This window comes from Pseudomassariella vexata (genome assembly GCF_002105095.1).
Source record: "Pseudomassariella vexata strain CBS 129021 chromosome Unknown BCR38scaffold_9, whole genome shotgun sequence".
Classification (NCBI taxonomy): domain Eukaryota; kingdom Fungi; phylum Ascomycota; class Sordariomycetes; order Amphisphaeriales; family Pseudomassariaceae; genus Pseudomassariella; species Pseudomassariella vexata.
In genome coordinates, this window is record NW_024467964.1 from 1,791,427 (window position 1) to 1,809,754 (window position 18,328).

An 18,328-nucleotide genomic window follows, 5' to 3' on the forward strand; every position below is an offset into this window, starting at 1 on the left:
CGAATCATTGAGAAATGCTCCTAATGGTCGATCACCGCCTCGCTCGAGAGGTGATGCAGTCTCATATGGTGCTGCCTTCATCCATACAGCCCGTCTACGATATCCTGTTCGTCCTCGTCGTCCACCGCATTAGCCTTCTTCCTCTCCTGATTCCCTATCTCCTTTCTCTTCTTCTCCGCATTCACATCTTGCCTACACATGGGACAGGACCCTTTACTCAAGAGCCAAGGCCCCACGCACTCGAGATCAAACCGATGCTTCTCATGCTTGACGTGGATGGTCAGTCCAGTGGCTGGATCGATGCGCTCGTCCGAGCACGGCAGCACCACCACCAACGGATACGGATCGTCGAGGAAGGCCTCGGTGCAAATCGGGCATAGCTCTCCCTGTTTGAGCTGCTTCTTCGGCACCCGGTCCAGCGCGTCTAGGTCATCCTGTGTCAAGAAACCCTTCATATCGGGATGCTCCCTGTCGACCACCAGCTCTTCGATGAGACCCTGCAGCAGCTCCGTATCGACTCCAGCCGGGGCTTGGTTTCGGAGGGCCGTCATTTGGTCGAGCACCAAGGTGAAAAGGCTTCTCAGGGCGTCGGGTGTCGGTCCCACGTTGCGGTTGGAACTTGACGAGGATGGTTCGGGCAATAATTCGTGAAGAGCCGAGTGGAATGATGACATGTCGGGCCGCCGCGTTTGGCGAGGGGCGGAGGGCTTGATGCCGTGCTCGACTAGAAACACAGAGGTCAACATAATAGGCGATGAACGATGGACATAGCAGGAGAATAGCTTACCTTCGTACGGATTACTTGCCATGCTAGGCGACGAATGGATGAGTTTATCCGTATTTTTATTTTTGTGTTTGGAAGGCCTCGGTAATTGTAGTGTAACTCTAGATGTGTTATTGACTTGCCGTCAAACGGTGAATTAGTGAGCTTAACCGTAGCTGAAGGCTTTGGATATCTTGATTGATAAATGTTACAATTTAACCGTTTGACATCCCACCAGGCACCGCGGGGTTGACGCGGTGTCGGTTGTGAATTAGCGCCCTTAGTGGCGGACCGTGCTCTTCTAGGCCTGCAGTGGCAATGGGACACCCTCACCTGTTTCGTCATCCAATCTCTCTCTATTCAACGAAGGTTTTAAATATGGCTGGCAAGACGAATATTGTCGATTCTCAACGACAGGATATCATCCAAGAGGGTTCTGGCTTCTCTATCACTCGCATCACTCACTTCCTTGCCTCCGAATGCACATACTTACCGGGGTCCAGGCAGAAGCGGGCATAGGCAGACGCGGGTATAGGCAACGCGGGTATAGGCAACGCGGGTATAGGCAACGCGGGCATCTGCCACAGTAGCGGCTGTAGCAACGCCCTGATTCGCCAGGAGCCTTGCTTGTCGTCCGATTTTGCGGCACAGTGTCAGGGTACTAGTTTCACAGGAGGACTGGTCATAATTGGTTTGATACGCCATGCTATCGACAGCCAGCGGGACGCATAATGCTATTGAAAAAGAGTGTCAAGTCCCAGGCCTCCATATGGCTTTGCAATCATCTCTGAGTGCCATCGCCATCTCCTTGCGTGATAGTTCTTTCCGTCAAAATCATCCCTCCTTGCTGCTTGCATTGCCAGTCACTATTTGAAGGTTGTTTCCGAAACGGCAACGGCGCGAATTTGTTGCATTCTACTTAATCGAACTTGCATCAGTCCGCAGAACAAGGTTGTAATATTTGCCGTGCACTTCACTAGAGGCTCATTTGCGACGCGCCTGATCTGCAGCAACTTCCAGTCATGTTATCCACATCCTAAAGATGCTACTTTTCTACCAACTCACTTCGTGGACGTCGGTATCGAGGACTCTGCCGGCGTAATATATCCGCCCCTGTAACTTCATAAATCGGAGTAGTATGAGAAAGGCCAGTTTCGTATGTTCACCTACTGGTGGGGTATGGTCCCGAATGGTGCAAGAACCACGGGGAAAATGTTGAATATTGCCAAAGACGATCCAAGACGCAATTACCATTACCAGGCAGGAAACTTGGTGTTCGATGCGTCTGGATCGATTCTCTCTGCATCATCAAAAGGGACTTGAATGGAACGGGGTCAATATGATTGGCTGGTTGAGTCCAGCAGGATCGGTCAATATTATGAGCAGGCGTTGTGCACATTTTCGGCAACTGGCGCATCTCATTGCGACGAGGGATGTTTTCTTCTGAGGCCAGTATTGAAGTATCCGTGGAGCCAAGTGTGATCAAAGTCGATGGTTCAATCGAGCGAGAAAGCCTTGAACTTCATCAACATCGGCACATGCCTCATCAGGACCCTGACACACTTGGTCCCTATTATAAGGGTCATGTAATGCAACCTGAGCTTGTGTGGCGTGACTGGGTGGCTCGGGAATGGATCTTTGCTAGGCGGATTCTGCATTTCGGCAGAGACTGTATGTTCTGGGAATGCCGGAGAACAAGAACTGCTGAGTGGTGCGTCGAAGATCTCAACGTGAGGGGCGAGAGGGTTCATGGGCTCGTGGCGAGATCATCTCAACTTATGGTTCCATGGTTTATTTTCGTCGAGTTATTCAGCAGGGTAAAATGGACATCCGTGCAAGACAAACTGGCGGCGCTTTCATCCCTTGTCAAGGTTATCGAAGAACATACTGGGCGGAAATATCCCACCAGCACTGGAAAATGGGAACACAACTTGATACAATCTTTGGTATGGCGCTGGAAACATTGGGATCGACCGCCGCCGTTGGACGTCAAGCCTATTGGGGTGCCCTCTTGGTTGTGGGCTTCCTGCGAGTCAACCGTCGACTATACTTGGTTGACCTTGTCGAGCAACCTTGGCGTCAAGGTATGAAAAGCGATTTCATAGCCGACTACAATGCTGTATCTCGAGGGATCAACCTTGCGATTCAAGTATGATTAATCCTGGCGAGACTCAAAAAAGACAACACTTGGCCCGTGAAATGGTCCGCAATAGGCAAGACTCGCCGCGGGAAAATCCAGTATCTTCGTTTCTATCTCGATAGAATGCTTGCTGAAGAGGGACTTGAAGGTGCCTCTCGCGACTCTCGCGAGGTCACCTTCCTCGGACTACAGGGCGATCATGAATGTACGTCTTTGAAAGTTGAAATTGGACTAAGCAGTTTTCTAGCTCTCGTCATGACGGAGACGGGTAGGTACAATTACCAGGAGACTTGGTCTTGTCCTAATTGAGATCAGCGCGAATGCTCCTGAGCCCTCTTTTCCCAGATACTTTGGCGATGAGGAGGTAATCGATCTCATCGGATGAAGGGTGCTTGGGATTCTCGGACCGGAGTTATACACATATAAACCAATCACCTGGAAGACACGTAAAGGGACGCTTGGCTCAGGCTCGGTCTCTGTGATCCCATACGGGAGAGGACATTTCAGGTTCTCCTACCACTGAAGGCGTTGGAGGAAGAGTCATTCAGCACCCGCTCCTGTCCCTAAGCGTGGACGACGCTGAGACCAAAACCAAGAAGGCACTCCGAGTGTATTGCCCGAAAGGCAAAGTTGCTGGTTTATCTTCTTGGGAACTTGCCTTGACAAGAAATGTGAAATTGTTCAGTGGAAAACTAAAACACAAGTCCTATGTTTGAACTATGGAACTAACCATGCTGCAGCCGAATTCTCGTTAAACTACTTCTCCCATCAAAGCCGGCATAGCAAAACTACGTAGTAAAACATCAGGTGGTTTCCAGTTACGGTCTGAATTATAATCAGCTATTAGTCGGTCAGTTGGACTGCTCGATGCATCAAGGCAAGAAGCGAGCACGACGTCGCGTTGCGTAATGACATAAGTTACCAAGGACCCCGACGATCCTACCGGTTAAATGCGTTCGCTGTTGGAAAAGGGCACTCCGCAATTTGTATGCACTACAAGCATCGTTAGCTCGGAACGGCAATTTCCTCCTATAATGGCTGCGGAAATGCAGCGCTATAGACGAACTGTGGGGGTTGGAATGCGGGGGAAGTCTTGGGCCTGCCCGCCCTTGGTCGTTAAACATGGTATGTCGTCTCCTCACCTTGATGTGGCGACTTGAGGGTAAGTTATCGGGCATTTCGCCATGAGTATATAAAGTCGGCGACCTGCGCTGGCCGGCTCACCTGCGCTGTGTCAACGCTGGATGAGACTCTGTACATAGGTTCCATCAGACCCTGAGACATATGTCATAATGGCGAGATTCGGGCTTTTATTGAGCTCGCTGGCGCTATCGTTTCACGTAGTCCAGGGCTTACGTCCCCGACAGGAAGCCAATGCCACCATAACTACTGGCCCAGTGACATTCCCTGCCATCAGTACATCATCGCAGTCTTTCAACGTCTCTGCCACGCCGACGGCAACAAGGAAGAACGATGACTTCTCAGACGATGCCTTGGCGGTACTCTGGGAACAGGTTGGACCCATCGCTACGGGCCCCATCAACTCGACTGTTTCACCTACACCTGAGCCCACGAGTTACCTGCAACCGGGCATTTTTCACCCCTTGGTTCCTTCGTACAACCGAGAGCTAGCCGATCTGAAGCTCCCCGAAGGCTTCTCATGGGGAGTGGCATCGTCGTCGTACCAAATTGAGGGAGCTGCCAAGGATGAAGGCAAAGGGCCTTCGATATGGGACCTCCTATCGCACCGAATCCCGGGCCTTATTGCCGACAACTCAACGGGCGACGTCGTGGGTTCTCACTACTGGCTGTACAAGCAGGACATAGCTCGTCTAGCAAACCTAGGCATCCCTCGTTTCAGCCCCAGCATAAGCTGGCCGCGTATCTTTCCCTTTGGCAAGGGACCCGTCAACGCAGCCGGCGTGGCCCACTACGACGACGTAATAAAGACGCTCGTCGAAGCCCACGTAAAACCCTCAGTAACCCTCTTCCATTGGGAAACCCCCTTAGCGCTCTTCAACGAGTACGGAGCATGGAACCACCCCCAAATCGTAGACGACTACGTCGCGTACGCCCAATTCGTCATCTCCCGCTACGACGAGTACGTCGACGAATGGTTCACCATCAACGAGCCCCAGCACTGCAACTGGCAGTTCTCGACTTACCCAGCGGGGGAGTATTATCCCGCCTACGACGGCATCACGGGTGGCATCCAATCCCGCTACCTCTGCGGACATCACACCCTCCTTGCGCACGCGAAGGTGGCCAAGTGGTACCATGATGAGTTTCATGGCCGAGGCCGCATCACGTTCAAGAATAGCGGCAATTACTTCGAGCCCAACACCACGTCGGAGGGAGACCTCGATGCCGCGCAGCGGCAGTACGACTTTGTCCTCGGCTGGTTCGGCGGGCCCTGGGCCGAGGACGGGGATTATCCCCAGAGTTTGAAGGATACCCTGGGCGACCTGCTGCCGGCGTTTACGGACGAGGAGAAGGAGCTCATTAAGGGGTCGTGCGACTTCTACGCTATTGATCCGTATACCTCGTACACAGCCTACGAGATCGACGGCGGTTCCGCGGCTTGCGCGGCGAATCAGTCAAATCCGGCGTGGCCTGAGTGCGCGGGGAGTGTGTCGCTCGAGGGAAACGGGTTTCCTATTGGGCCGGCGGGTGATCAGGGCGTTAGTTGGTTGTACGATACTCCGACAGGGGTGAGGAGGTTTCTGTCCAAGATTACGAAGGAGTTGTTTCCTAGTGTGCCGGATATCGTGGTAACGGAGTTTGGGTTCGCGGAGCCGTTCGAGGGCGAGTTGGATAGTTTGCAGACTATCTTGTGGGATTTGAGGAGGGCGGATTATTACCAGAGTTATTTGGACAACATTCTGGCGGCTATTTATAATGATGGGGTGAATGTTACGGGGGCTTGGGGGTGGGCTATTTGTAAGTGGGCCAACCTTCCCTCTCGTGATTCTGGTGAAGGGGAGGTATCTGAAAGTGGGTGCTGACTTCTTTGGCTGTAGTTGACAACTTCGAGTGGTTCGCCGGGAGTAAGGTCCGCTTTGGGTTGCAGTACGTCAATTATACCAGCTTGGAACGGACGCCCAAGGCGAGTATGTTCCAATTTCTGAACTGGTTCAAGTAAGTCATCCCTAATACAAACCCCTGTCTCAAATGAAGAATTTAGCTCACGTTGAGAAGGGAGCATGAATGAAGCCGAGCGGTGGAATGAGATCAGATGGTTTGGAGAAACCCTAACGCCGCCCTATGCCAATTACACATCGGTGTTTGAGTAGGAGCTTGATACAATTTAGTCAAACCCCGTTGGGTGTTGACCGTACGAGGGTAGCATCTTCTCGAGCCTGAGTTCAGAGTGCAAGTGGTGTTAGCGCCTTACGGACGTCGTTAAAAGCGACGAGGCTATCAGTAGCATGTTGTCTTCTATGCTCTACCAGCGAGCACTTGGGCTCCTAGGGGAACATGATCGAGGATTTTGAGAATTAGTTTGCAACAGAACGGCGGCGGTCCATCCCATCCCTGAGGTCGATCAGAGAAATCAATAGAGTTGCACAATGCTTTAGTGGGTCTGCATCGACGACTTGCGGTAGCGTCTGAGAGCAATTGACTCCAGCTCGATGGCGGGATAATGATTCAACCGTTTCGAAAATTTTGGTAGAAAGATCAGGTGGGTTTTTATTCAACTCGAGTCAGGCCAGGCAAATTTTCAGCAGTTGAAGTTTGTGAACTGATCCATATCGAATATCAAGTCTTAGCATCCGCTTGGCCTCCAGAACACGTCGTCATTCCAACTCCCGACTCACGATCTAGATTCAAACTCGAGGCCAGCAGCCGCGTGCCTATTCCACCTCAACAACAGTACTTACACCTTACTCTGCATCCACCACGTCCATGATGGCAACCGCAGCAGTAATCGGCAGTACCGGCCTAGTAGGCGGCCACATCCTGTCGGACCTGCTCGGCCTCGACGCTGTCAAAACGGTCCACACCCTCTCGCGCCGGGCGCCTAAAGCAGAGGGGCCCAAGCTGTCCGCTCACATCGATGCCGACATCACCAAGTGGGCTTCTGCCCTCTCGTCCATCACGCCCACTCCGGACATTGTCTTCTCGGCCTTAGGTACCACACGCGCCGACGCGGGGGGGATTGCGAATCAGTGGAAGATTGATCATGATTGTACGTACCTACCTCTAATCATATCCACCGCCAGACAGAAAGAAGACTAGGAACACAAAGAAGAAAAACGGAGAAGCAGTTAACTGACCATCCTGTGTAAAACAGTAAACGTTGAACTCGCCAAATCCGCCCGTGCCGCCGGCGTAAAAGCCTTCATCTTTATCTCGTCGGCCGGTACGCGGGGTCTCATCGGCGGAGCAGCACCCTACTCGAAAATGAAACAAGGTGTTGAAGACACGATCAAAGAGCTTGACTTCGAGCAAGCCATTATCCTGCGTCCCGGATTGATCTTGGGCGATCGCGAGAAACCTAAGGCCCCCATCGTCAATGCGATTGCCAAGGGATTGGGCAGTTTGCATAAGGGATTGCAGGATATGATTGCGCAGGAGGCTGACGAGATTGGGAGGGCTGCTGTCAATGTTGCGATGATGGCTAGAGAGGGAAAGGCGCCGGAGAGGTACTGGATTGTGGAGGGGGCGGATATTATTAAGTATGGACGGGAGGAGGCGAAGTCCGTTGAGGAGAAGGGGAGTGAGATTTGAGTTTGAGAGTGAGGGAAAAATAGAGAGAAAGTGGGTGTGTGTATGATTTCTGGGTTAGGGTTGGTTAATTTCGGGTTCTTTTGTCTGGCTTGCGTGGTGTCTGGCGTTTTTTTGAATGATACACATTTGCCAGGGGTTCAGATAAGTTCCGCAAAGACGTGGTGTGATGAAGGAAAGGACGCCTTACACATTGGCAGTCTGCTCTGATGTCGCGGCATCATCGTTCACATCGACTTGGTTACCACCTTTGCTCTTGCACCGTCAGACCTTGATTACCAGCAAGATGTTGTTCTGCCATCTCCCGATCTATTAGTGCTGCATCCGACTGAGACAGCTCCGGACCGCATACTTTCCGTACGCCGTGCGCCGCTTGTGCCTTGATTCTCGAGTGGTATTGCCGGTCACACTGCAGTGTCGGTGTAATCGAAATTCATTGGTTGCACCCGCACAGAGAAAGTAGCTCTCACGCCATACCAGCTTGAGTCGTCCAATTTCAGATGTAGGTCATGTTTGGAGAAGAGAGACAATGGCAAGGAGAAGTTTGTTTAGGTGATGTTGTATATCTGCCGACGTGATCCTTCTGCTCGCCAAGCGTGATATCTCATTGGCCACGCCCCGGTGTTGATTGCAGGCTGAGTTCGTCTATGAAGAGCGCGTTGATCTTGTACCTGGGACCATTGAGTGCGTCTACCCTATGGCTATTTGTTAAACGAGGTATTCATGATACTTCCTCAGCTACACTATTTTTACGTATCGGTTGCTTGGCCAGCTTCGTGTTGTTTCGTTCGTCCGAGGAACGAACAATTCCGTAATTGGTGTATCTACATGCACGTACATACAGATGCTTGACAAATAATGTGCATTTTTCATGACCTGATCAACTCTCCTGCTCCTATGCTGTGTCTCGCGACTCTACATGCGATGTAAGTCGCAAGCAAAGTTTGGAGGAAATATCCCTACTGTAGTCCTGTGAGAATACTCCGATACATTGCGAGAATAAAAGCCAACAAGCTCTACAGAACAAGACGTTAAAGAATTGTGAACAAGGAACGGTATCCAAGTACATTCCAAGACCGTGTCCTGAAATACGACTGACTTACTAGTGATTTTGTTGTATACTGCGAATAATACCCCGAAGACGTGACGGATTAGCTTTTAGTAGCACCAAGTAAGCTGCAGATAAGCCCCGCCATGATAGCTAGCTCCTCCTCTCCTCCGACCCCACCATGCGTCATCCATCGATGACCGTCAGTCATTTCACCAAAGTATGCCAACACCATTCTATCCTTCCTTGCCATTGCGCCCTTCGATCTGTGCAACGACTCCACGCGTCCCGTCCTCTGAAAATAGCAGCGCATATTGCTCCGCATCATCCGCATCTTTTGCTAGTTTCGTGACACGCACGCTTCTTCCACCCTGGATCCTAAGACGGAGCACAGAAACGGAGAGAATTGAAGACAGGCATCAGCGCATTATGGCGGAGCGCACAGTCACCGTCGTTGGTCCAGACAGCGGCCCAGAGGCCCCGTTCCCGCTGCTCATGGAAGGCCCCGTGCAGCATGGACAGAAGCGAGGCGGCGATAAGGTAGACGATCCATACATCTACAGTCCTCTTTAATACGACACAGCAGGCAAAAGAAGCTAACACATCCGGTGCAGCTCGGCATCCCAACCGCGAACCTCCCCGTTGACCGCTCGGGCAAAGAAGACGCCGCATCCGGCGTCTACTTCGGCTACGCCTCCCTGCTACTGCCGTCCACGCACGCCGACCACCCCTCCAGATCCTCCAACTCCAACCCCAACCCCCCAGAAAAGAAATGGCACATCTACCCCATGGTAATGTCCATAGGCTACAACCCCTACTTCTCCAACAAAGAGCGTACCGCCGAAGCGAACCTCTTACATATCTTCGACGACAGTTTCTATGACGTGCCGATGCGGTTGCTGATCCTGGGGTACATCCGACCCGAGCTCGACTACGCGGGCATGGACAAGCTGATTGCCGATATCAATGCCGATCGCCGGGACGCGTATGTGAGTTTGCGAACGCGGAAGGGGTGGGTGCCTAAGGAAGGGGCTTGGATACCTAGTGAAGAGGAAGTGGAGGTGGAGGCGGAGGGTGAGCGAAAGAGGAAGTGGCAAATAACAAAGGACGTTACATGGGAGGCGGGGACGTTGGATGCGAGTTGGTTGGTCAGGGATTGAGTGGCGAGACATTCGAAAGGGAAATAGGAAATGGGACCATATTAGAAATAGAAGGGTTGATACAGCATCTGACACGTATATAGACCGCGCCTGAACGGACACATCGTGATTTATGAAACTAAAAGCTTTGTTGTTGTTATTGTCGAGATTTCTTTATGTAAACCTGAAAGAACCCGGGTATAAACCATAATTCCTGTTGCCATATACTCATCCATAATATAGCATTGAGAAAGACATTAACATGACAAAAGCAAATGTGACCAGCTCCCAACTGGGGAGAAGAGCTCTAAACTGCGAGCTCCATCCAGAACGCCGCCCCATGCTCTCTGTACGAGACGCCAAGAAGAGTAACATAAAAACAAATGGGCCCAAACCGGACATTCGTTGATCATGCTTTTTTTCAGCGAGTTGGTCACCTCATGCAGTCTATAATACGTGTATGCCAGCCAATACCGACTATTGGTGAATGTCGTCCCACGGTACGGCATCTTGGGTTGGTCTGCGTTGCGCAACATATAATTTGTTACACGGCGAGTTGGTCTTGGTTGCGGTAATAGCACGGTAAGAACTAGGCAAGTTATTGTTAGCAATAGTAATGCGTTGATATTCGCATGGGTCTCGATGGCTTACGTTCATAACGATCAACATGGGGATATCAAACATGTCGCGCTTGATCGTCCAGCAGTATGTGCAGTCCATCTTGCCGTCCTTCTCGATTCTAGAGATGCCGTGCTCTCCATCTATTCGAGTAACTCGATTGCTGAGAATACTACCTCTGGGGTCTTTTTGGGACGGCTCGTCGCTGGTGAGGCTGTCAGTGGCCTCCTTGGTCCGGTACTTGAGTAACCTGCACTTCCTAGTGACGTGACCCCGGCTATCTCCAAAGGCAAGTTGGGCAAAGTCTTCGTAGAATTGGATGACACTATCATCATCCATCAACTCCGCAATAAACACCGGTTGCGGTTTGCCGTCTGGTGGCATGGATGCTTCCGGTTGAAAAGCTTTGAGCTGTGGGGTCGTGATTCCCGCCTTGCCCGAGTTGCTGGCAGAAGAGCCAGCTACCGATTCGCCCGTGTTGACGTTGACGTTTGGCTCCTTCCCAAGTAGAACCTCTCTTGTCCAACCTGTCAGAGCGATGAACTCCTTGTTGACGGCGGCAACCTCGCCTGTTCTGCGACAAACAATTGTTGGCGCTGAACAATGGCCCATGTAGTCTTCGTACTCGAATAGAGTGCGTTGCAAACATTTCTCCATGAAGATGAGATCTTGCCGGTTAAGATGCCTTGTGCAAGCTATGAAGGATGGTCGTATACTTGCAAGGGACTTAGCAATCCTCATGGTTTTGTTGTTAGAAAAGCGGCGCTTCACAAAGGCAATCAGATTGTGAAAACCTGTCAAGTACGGATAGGGCTCTTTAACCGTCTCGTATATGGAGGATGGATCACGTTGCCGCTTGCCGAGCAAGGACTGAGGTCCAAACTTGGATATAACGGCCGACTTTTGTTTTTGTTTAGGCCTCGGTGGTTGAGAAATCGGTGGGTTGCTGGATGGTGTGTATGTGCCCGCAGTTGGAGACCCTTCAAATCCATAATTCGTTGGCTGAGGGCTTGCCGTATTGTCCGTTCCTGGACTCGCAAGGCTAGTTGGGGTTGGACCGGCCGCGGCGATGGCATATGCGTGGGGTAATCCATGCTGAAGATTCCCTTGGGCGTACATGCCGTTATTGTTGTTATGGTCGGCGTTCATGTAGTTGTCAATCATACCGTTGTCATACATTTGGTTGTACTGGCTGCCGCCATTCGAGTACACATGTCCGCCAACACCATAATTCAATTCAGGGTTGGTCCCTTGTGATATAGAAGGGTCTCGTGGTGGCGTCTCGGCGGTGCCTGAAGCCATGTGACCCAGCATTCCGAACTCCATTGCGCCGTAGTGGCTGCCAAAGTTGAGACCTTCCAAGTCGAAATTGAAGATGGCGGGGTTGCTTGGGTCAAACAAGGCGGTTGAGAAGCTGCCCATCTCGTTGGTAGGGGTTGGGACCTGCATATTGTTCATTTGAGATGTTCGGGCGTTGTTATGCTGCTGGAACGAGGGCGATACAGGTGACGGCTGGCCGGTGAAAGTCATGCCGTCAGATAGTGCTGTGACTTGTGGCTGCCCGCCTGTGTATACAGGGTACGACTGCGAACTTGTTGACTGGGGGTAGTATGAAGATTCCGAAGTGGCATTCGAAAGATGTCTTCCATTTGACTGCTTTGTGCCAGAACTTGGGTTGTAATTAGGCCCGAGAACTGGTCTCAAAGCCTCCGGGGGTGCATCGTGCAAGTATTTGGCCTTCTTGCGGACACCATCTTGGCAGGCATCTGCCAGGCCGCGTTTAATGCATCGTTGGCAAGGTCGTTCATCGCCTATTTCAACCTTAGTAAAGTCGAAGCAAATATACATTTACATCGAACTCTGGGGTTGGATATCATCACAAAGACCATGTTGTGACAACCCTTCAGCATGTCAGAAATATGGAGTGAAACTTACCACAGGTTAAATGGGCCCTTTGACAGGCATAACATGCGCGCCTGGCCTTCTTGCGCCGGGGGCGATGGGGGTCTTTAGGATCGTACTTCTTCTTGACTTCTCCGGAGCCTTCGGTGCCAGGCTCGGGGGATGTGTTTTGTTCAGCCATCTTATCTTCTTCGTCGACTTTTATCGGGAGATCCGGGTCGTCGTACTCGTTCTCATTCTCAGACATGGCATCCGAGACCTCTGCCCCGTTGGGCTCAACGTCTTCCGGCATCGTGTCTTAGTTTTATATAGGCGTCTATCCAGCCCAGCCCTTTGACTCCCCTCAATGGATACGGCAAGGCGAACCCCAGCTCGAACGAAAGCTTGGCACAACCACTCTTCCCTTCAGCGCGTGGCTTGCGAACTCCTGCAGAAGTGTAACCGCCAGGACCAGGGGCTAGCTAAAGTTGGATACACTCTGCTCTGCCTCTTGCCAATACGTCCTCGCGCAGTGAGATTGACAGCGACACCAACTACTCAGGCCCGCGCCAAGCCCGCAGCTTCAGTACGTCCAATGCGCGCGCGCCCACCGCCCTTTGTCTTCCTCCTTGGGGCTGACTGTTGGGACCAGTCGTGGACCACTAGTAGCAGACAGCCAGACGTATGCAGGCCAATAAAGTTGGCTCGCAGCTTCTGTGTAGCGTCTGCAACAAGGACCCAAAGATGCGAAATAGAACAGGGCTACAGTAGCGTGGGATGTGTGGTATGTAGTTTCCAAGTGCGGGCTCCCGCGGTGCGACGGCTGCCCTCGCAGCTCTCTCTACACCCCTCCCCCCGGTATTATTCCAAGTGTGCACGTTCCAGAGTATTGCACAAAGTCGCTCGTATTCAGGGAGAAGAGACAGCGCAGTCTCCAATGGGCTCCTACCCGGCCACGAGTGGCGTTTTCTTGTGCGACTCGGACTGCCACTGGGATCCCCGCTGGGGGGTAGCGAACGGTTCTATCCGCCCTGGAACCACCTGGTACAAATCGCGGGGGTCTATCCCTCGACTCTCGACTACTTGTATCGCGTATTCATGGAGTCACGCGGCGGCGGATAAGGCACTGGGGTGTCTGACTGGGATGATAGGCGGGATGGTCGATGCTGCTGCAGCTACCCGCGACTTCTGAGCCTGTTCGCATTTGTCTCTGGACGCGCAGGACCCTATCGACGGCGGGGGCTGATGGTGAAAGGGCTCGAGATTCGTGGGGTTAGTCTCGGGACTGGTTATTGCGGCGCGTTGATCACCTCTCACAACCCAAGATACATATAGAGTAAGGCGCTCTGCATTCGACGAGACGCACGCAGGCAGATGCAGGTGTTCAAGAGGGACGAGGTAGGTACAGAGCTCGAGACGGGTAATGGTAATGGACACTGAACAACTAGTTGGAGGTGGAAACAAGGCTTGTGGCAGCTCAACTACGGTCGTAATTGCGAAACATTGAACCAATCGCTTCGTTCGCAATGGGCGGCGCAACTGGGCACGAGATGGTGTCTTATCCCTCAATCGCGGCTAGCAAAAAAATGGACTTTGCAATTCCTGGATCGCTGGTCGAACTGCGGGGCTTGGGGGTCGGTCTACAGGTGGATATGGAAAGGCATGACGGCGGGTTAACGGCAAGAGCACCAACCACCCGGTCGGTACGAAGTAAAGTTACATACTGTCACCCTCCACCCAATTGTTCCGTAAAAGCTGGACAGTTCCCGAGGTACATTGCGATAACCCAGAGTTGGCCCAGAAATTCAAGTACCTCGTATCCTCAGTCTCCGTTCTCTTGTGACGGCTGTATCTATGTTCAGAATGGTACCCTGATACTGCCCTCAAATCCCTACCACGCTTCGTCCAATCTCTCGATCTTTATTATTGTCCACAGACATCCCGCCAAACCAAGGACGGTTTAAGCCTTCAAACCGCTGCACGCTCAGTCGCTATGGAAGCATCAACTCATCCATGTTTTCACGTGTCCGGCAGCGAGATTTTCGTTACCGACGTACCGACCACGGGACGTCCCATATCCCCACACCTTGTTTCCACCAGGTCCTGACTGCGTGATGCGTGCTATGTGTAAACATAACTGCAGTCGCCAGTCGTCTCTGGGTGCGATAGCCGAGAATCTGGGCGTCTGCGCATCTGGTCATCACAGCTTGAAGAACAAATATTCCACTTGGAATTCGTTATGCAAACACCATCACCAAATCGCGGAAGCCCAGGCCCCCATGGCCACCTATGCCTATGCAGCAGATCTTTCTTCCATCCCTGGTGATATTGCAATATTTTATGCCTGTCATGTAAGATCTAGATCACGTCACATGCTCTGGCTTCAGGCACATGCAGAGCGCTCACCAAGAGAGCGCCGGAGCTGAGGTGTCGTCGTGGGCAAACTCTGCACAGAGTGACGACCAGCACGGGATGAATCAACACCGCCCAAAGGACGACGTCTTCCCATCAAGCCAGTACCAGCACTGGCTCGAATATCGGATCTTCATCGACGCCTTGCATGTCTTATTGGCTGGTTCCTTGGCGTACCTGACGATCCCTGCTGCAAATCATGTCAAGTCGCCGACCATTTTCAATATTCAAGGAATTCCATATGGATCGTCGCTACTGCTGCATTGAAGACGACATCCGCGCCATGGCCGGCAAGCCAGGACCATTCACGACCTTTGTCGACCTTATTCGGGGTTTTATCGATGGGATTGACATCCATGTAGGCTATCCGCAGATGCCCAATGTATCTGGCCAAGATCGTAATGAACTGCAGTCTTCGGCGCCACTCATCTGCTGCCACAATTACTTGCATGGAAGTAATATATTCGTTCAACCATGGAGGCTCATGACACGACATCATTCCATCATTCCAACGTAGGTAGGCCTGGAGACCATCCAAGTCCACCGTCAACCTCTTCAACAATAGCCTCTGTCCTTAGGGAACGCTGACAATGCTCTGGTCAAATACACGCCACGTTGACCGGGAACCGAAACCCATGCCTCTCCAATCCGGTATCGTCGCTGACATTAATACTCAAGTGGCATGAGCGAACTTGCTCCGAGCTTTCAACTGTCTACCGCACCGGAGCAAACGATACGGGAAGGCATATTGACCATGTTCAGAAAGGCTGGAACGATAGCTGTCCATAGCTTTCCGAGTCTTTCGCATATCCATTTTCCCCACAGTGGAAAGGCCGCTATAGTCCGATTCTTTGAATTAACAACAGGCTCCTTTTCTAGGCAGCTGAACGGGTGCTGGCTTTGTGCTGACCCCGGGAAGCTCACCTCCGAATGTGCTTCTGCTGAGCGAGTTTGCAGCCATGGGTTGACACTGCATGTTGTGGATGTGCATCCACGCTGCACAGCATACATCAGCCATAGCAGTCTTTAAGGCGGCCACCCGTGGGAGGGTCCCACGATTGACGTCAAGGTTCCTGGTGCGACTTACAAAAAACACAAGTATCCAGTTGATGACAAAGAATGTCCTGCAGCAGTCCCAAACGGTTAGCAGCATAGTCCACGCATGCTTCGGATATGCAAGATCACAAGAGGTGCATATGATTAACAAGCCATGACTAAAGGGCCTCGACAAGTTCCTCACCTCCTCTCTCGAGTTGACCCACACCGGCTTATCGGCTCCAACACCGTACCTCGTCTCGTGCTTTGGGTCGCACATCGGTTACCGCGGACCTTTAGGCCGGGTCTGGTACTGCCACGAAGAATGCATAGCAGGATCAACATGCTGATAGGGTAAGAAGGTTCTGGCTTCACCTGAAGCTAAAGAGTCCGCGTCCTACGATGGGAACGACATAGTGGACTGATCGAAACGTTGTCCAGACGAACCAAAATAGCCCCAATGGATCAAAGAACTCCTAGCAACGGTTTGTGGTAGGCGGTGTTTTTTCTTGGCTCACTGGCGGCCCATGGGTCACCATCTCTTCCTCGCGCCTTCTGATGCGTTCGTTGCGGGTTTTTCGCCAAAGCGGGTTTCGAACGGTGCTCTGAGGAGCATGCCTATTGCGTGTTGAACGGATATAAGGCCGATCTGCCAGGAATTGAAGCCATTGCGCCGCCCCCGAAGACTATGGCAAAGTTTTTAGAGAGCAAGTACTGGCCGTGTAGAGATTCAAAAGGCCACATACTGGCTCTGTGAACATCAGCTGGAGCGATCTCGCCAGAGCGCACAGTACATACAAGCTTGCCAATCGATGTTCCTATTCGCTCCATGAGCGCTCTACAACACTTGTCCCATCGCTCTTGAAGTTTCTCAGCTTTGACGACCAATAAGACCGGATCTAGGACAGATCAGCGTATGCCTCTGGCAGGACTGAATGCGTCTCGAAACTTACGGTATGTTTCGGCATGCCAAAGAGAATGACACCAACTCACAAGGCCCCTGTCCAGCCGATCAGCGTGTAATACGTCCAACGCCAAGTGGTGAAGGAACTGATGAAATCTACCTATAGGAGCACAATAGCGGGCTCGACGAATGGAGAGACTGCATACCGTAAAGGTCATCTGAATATGCTTTTTGGGCTGAAAGTGCCGCCGCAAACAGCCACGATTGAGCCACCAAAAAACCGTCGAGGCATTGAGCAACCAATATGGTGGCCAAACCAGGCCAGGTGCAACAGCGCTAGGGATCAGCCAACGATACAAATGGTCCAAGTGAAGACATATAACGGCCGGCAATCGTAAAATCCGCTGCGAGACAGGGCAAAATTAACCCAATGATCAAGCTGACTACGAATGTTGTGTACCCAAAATATTGACGGTCATTTCGACGCTGCGCTGGATATTTTTCTAGGCCATGAATGACGAATAGATAGAACTGGTCCGTATCGTATTTCCATTGCCAGGGTCAGTGCCTCGAGAGTTCCTGGCAGGGTGACGAGGACAGTTTACGCGCATAAACACGAGATGGGCTGGATCATGAGGATACGCCACCTTCGAAATGTGGCCACAATCTTGGAATTCAAGGTACCATCGTCGCCATCATCGAATAACAACAGCCAACGTCACGAAGCAACCGGCCTGTACACACCCTTTCCTTTATCCGGCTCGTCCACACCGAAGAGCCAGGTCGCTCCCAGTGGTGATCCTCACGGTGAAGGTCCTTAGATCAGGCTTCATCGAGTCATCACCCCCTGCGGGTTCGTCAGGAACAAACACTAGGCCAAGTACCAATGTCGAGTGGCAGCCGGTGAGGTCGTTTCTAAATTGCTCGTAGTTACGGTTCTCCTCAATGGCCGACAGGCGCCATCGCCAGCTTCAACCCGGTTCGCATGACATGATCTCGTTCACCGGTGCTGTGCCCCTATCCGAACCGTCCCCTGAGGTGGTGACTGTACGAGAAAACACGCTGCCGACCGCTCGTATGGATCGTGTGCTCCGAGAGCACTTCGGGGACCTCTACTTCTTCTCTGGCTTATGGTGTCGTGTCTTCTCTCGAGCCATGATACGAACAGTTCAAGAGCAGTTCAAGGGCATATCTGATCGACAAGCCTATCTTGGGCAACGACACGCGTTCCGGGAGACATCCACTTGTAACACTGACGGCATGACCCTAGATGTGTGGTTTCTGCGCATCGACATCTGATTTGCGAACACATCACGTTGCTGACCTATAGTTGTAGATGATCTGGGCTGATCTCCCTTGCGGTTCGTAGTTCCTTCTGAGACCGCCATCGCCATCTTGTATCACAGGCTAGCCCAACTTAAGCCATAATTGGATGTTGCAGGAGGTGCTCTGTGATGTTGTAAGCTCGTATTATCTCTATCTTCTTTATAGTGGTATATTCTGTGATAATTGCAAGCCAGGTAAGGTGACGAGACTTTCTCGATATACTAATGTTCGTTTCAGCCTATTGGCGACTAAATCGTATCTTCATACCTGGTTGCAGGGTTCTCTTCTTCTACCTATGACGGCTCTGCCAGTTATCGACCGTTCCCTTAAATGG

The 18,328-nt window shown here is 51.8% G+C and overlaps 7 protein-coding genes across 7 annotated transcripts; 4 read left to right on the forward strand and 3 right to left on the reverse strand.

Moving 5' to 3' along the window:
• Positions 1-77: 77 nt before the first annotated feature.
• On the reverse strand, positions 78-809 carry BCR38DRAFT_486819 (uncharacterized protein; the record flags this gene model as incomplete). Its single annotated transcript, XM_040864076.1, has 2 exons — positions 78-724; positions 788-809. 2 exons carry the CDS (start codon positions 807-809, stop codon positions 78-80), a joined length of 669 nt encoding a protein of 222 aa, XP_040714386.1.
• Positions 810-1,885: 1,076 nt separating this feature from the next.
• Positions 1,886-3,162, forward strand: BCR38DRAFT_475877 (uncharacterized protein; the record flags this gene model as incomplete). The annotated part of the gene is made up of 3 exons (XM_040863022.1): positions 1,886-2,847; positions 2,977-3,108; positions 3,151-3,162. The coding sequence occupies exons 1-3, from the start codon at positions 2,197-2,199 to the stop codon at positions 3,160-3,162; spliced, it is 795 nt and encodes a 264-aa protein (XP_040714387.1). The 5' UTR covers positions 1,886-2,196.
• Positions 3,163-3,845: 683 nt separating this feature from the next.
• BCR38DRAFT_439049 (putative beta-glucosidase 34) lies at positions 3,846-6,570 on the forward strand. The gene is made up of 4 exons (XM_040860605.1): positions 3,846-3,896; positions 4,046-5,843; positions 5,924-6,041; positions 6,102-6,570. The coding sequence occupies exons 2-4, from the start codon at positions 4,196-4,198 to the stop codon at positions 6,112-6,114; spliced, it is 1,779 nt and encodes a 592-aa protein (XP_040714388.1). The 5' UTR covers positions 3,846-3,896; positions 4,046-4,195; the 3' UTR covers positions 6,115-6,570.
• A 242-nt stretch (positions 6,571-6,812) lies between these two features.
• Positions 6,813-7,634, forward strand: BCR38DRAFT_486821 (uncharacterized protein; the record flags this gene model as incomplete). Its single annotated transcript, XM_040864077.1, has 2 exons — positions 6,813-7,092; positions 7,198-7,634. The coding sequence occupies 2 exons, from the start codon at positions 6,813-6,815 to the stop codon at positions 7,632-7,634; spliced, it is 717 nt and encodes a 238-aa protein (XP_040714389.1).
• Positions 7,635-8,843: 1,209 nt separating this feature from the next.
• On the forward strand, positions 8,844-9,970 carry BCR38DRAFT_439056 (uncharacterized protein). The gene is made up of 2 exons (XM_040860606.1): positions 8,844-9,219; positions 9,294-9,970. Exons 1-2 carry the CDS (start codon positions 8,902-8,904, stop codon positions 9,837-9,839), a joined length of 864 nt encoding a protein of 287 aa, XP_040714390.1. The 5' UTR covers positions 8,844-8,901; the 3' UTR covers positions 9,840-9,970.
• A 392-nt stretch (positions 9,971-10,362) lies between these two features.
• Positions 10,363-12,630, reverse strand: BCR38DRAFT_345905 (uncharacterized protein; the record flags this gene model as incomplete). The annotated part of the gene is made up of 3 exons (XM_040856218.1): positions 10,363-10,407; positions 10,470-12,247; positions 12,372-12,630. 3 exons carry the CDS (start codon positions 12,628-12,630, stop codon positions 10,363-10,365), a joined length of 2,082 nt encoding a protein of 693 aa, XP_040714391.1.
• A 2,710-nt stretch (positions 12,631-15,340) lies between these two features.
• Positions 15,341-16,245, reverse strand: BCR38DRAFT_242695 (uncharacterized protein). The gene is made up of 3 exons (XM_040854404.1): positions 15,970-16,245; positions 15,654-15,853; positions 15,341-15,565 (listed from the first exon to the last, which is right to left on the reverse strand). The coding sequence occupies exons 1-3, from the start codon at positions 16,107-16,109 to the stop codon at positions 15,435-15,437; spliced, it is 471 nt and encodes a 156-aa protein (XP_040714392.1). The 5' UTR covers positions 16,110-16,245; the 3' UTR covers positions 15,341-15,434.
• Between the last annotated feature and the right edge of the window lie 2,083 nt (positions 16,246-18,328).

Excerpts from the sequence above, each read along its gene's own strand:
- BCR38DRAFT_439049 (XM_040860605.1), top strand. The coding sequence starts at position 4,196 with ATGGCGAGATTCGGGCTTTTATTGAGCTCGCTGGCGCTATCGTTTCAC. Across the intron at positions 5,844-5,923 it reads GGCTTGGGGGTGGGCTATTT|TTGACAACTTCGAGTGGTTC; the intron begins GTAAGTGGGCCA and ends CTTTGGCTGTAG.
- BCR38DRAFT_439056 (XM_040860606.1), top strand. The coding sequence starts at position 8,902 with ATGCCAACACCATTCTATCCTTCCTTGCCATTGCGCCCTTCGATCTGT. Across the intron at positions 9,220-9,293 it reads AGAAGCGAGGCGGCGATAAG|CTCGGCATCCCAACCGCGAA; the intron begins GTAGACGATCCA and ends CATCCGGTGCAG.
- BCR38DRAFT_242695 (XM_040854404.1), bottom strand. The coding sequence starts at position 16,109 with ATGTTGATCCTGCTATGCATTCTTCGTGGCAGTACCAGACCCGGCCTA. Across the intron at positions 15,854-15,969 it reads GGGTCAACTCGAGAGAGGAG|GACATTCTTTGTCATCAACT; the intron begins GTGAGGAACTTG and ends GGACTGCTGCAG. Across the intron at positions 15,566-15,653 it reads CAGCAGAAGCACATTCGGAG|CGGCCTTTCCACTGTGGGGA; the intron begins GTGAGCTTCCCG and ends ATCGGACTATAG.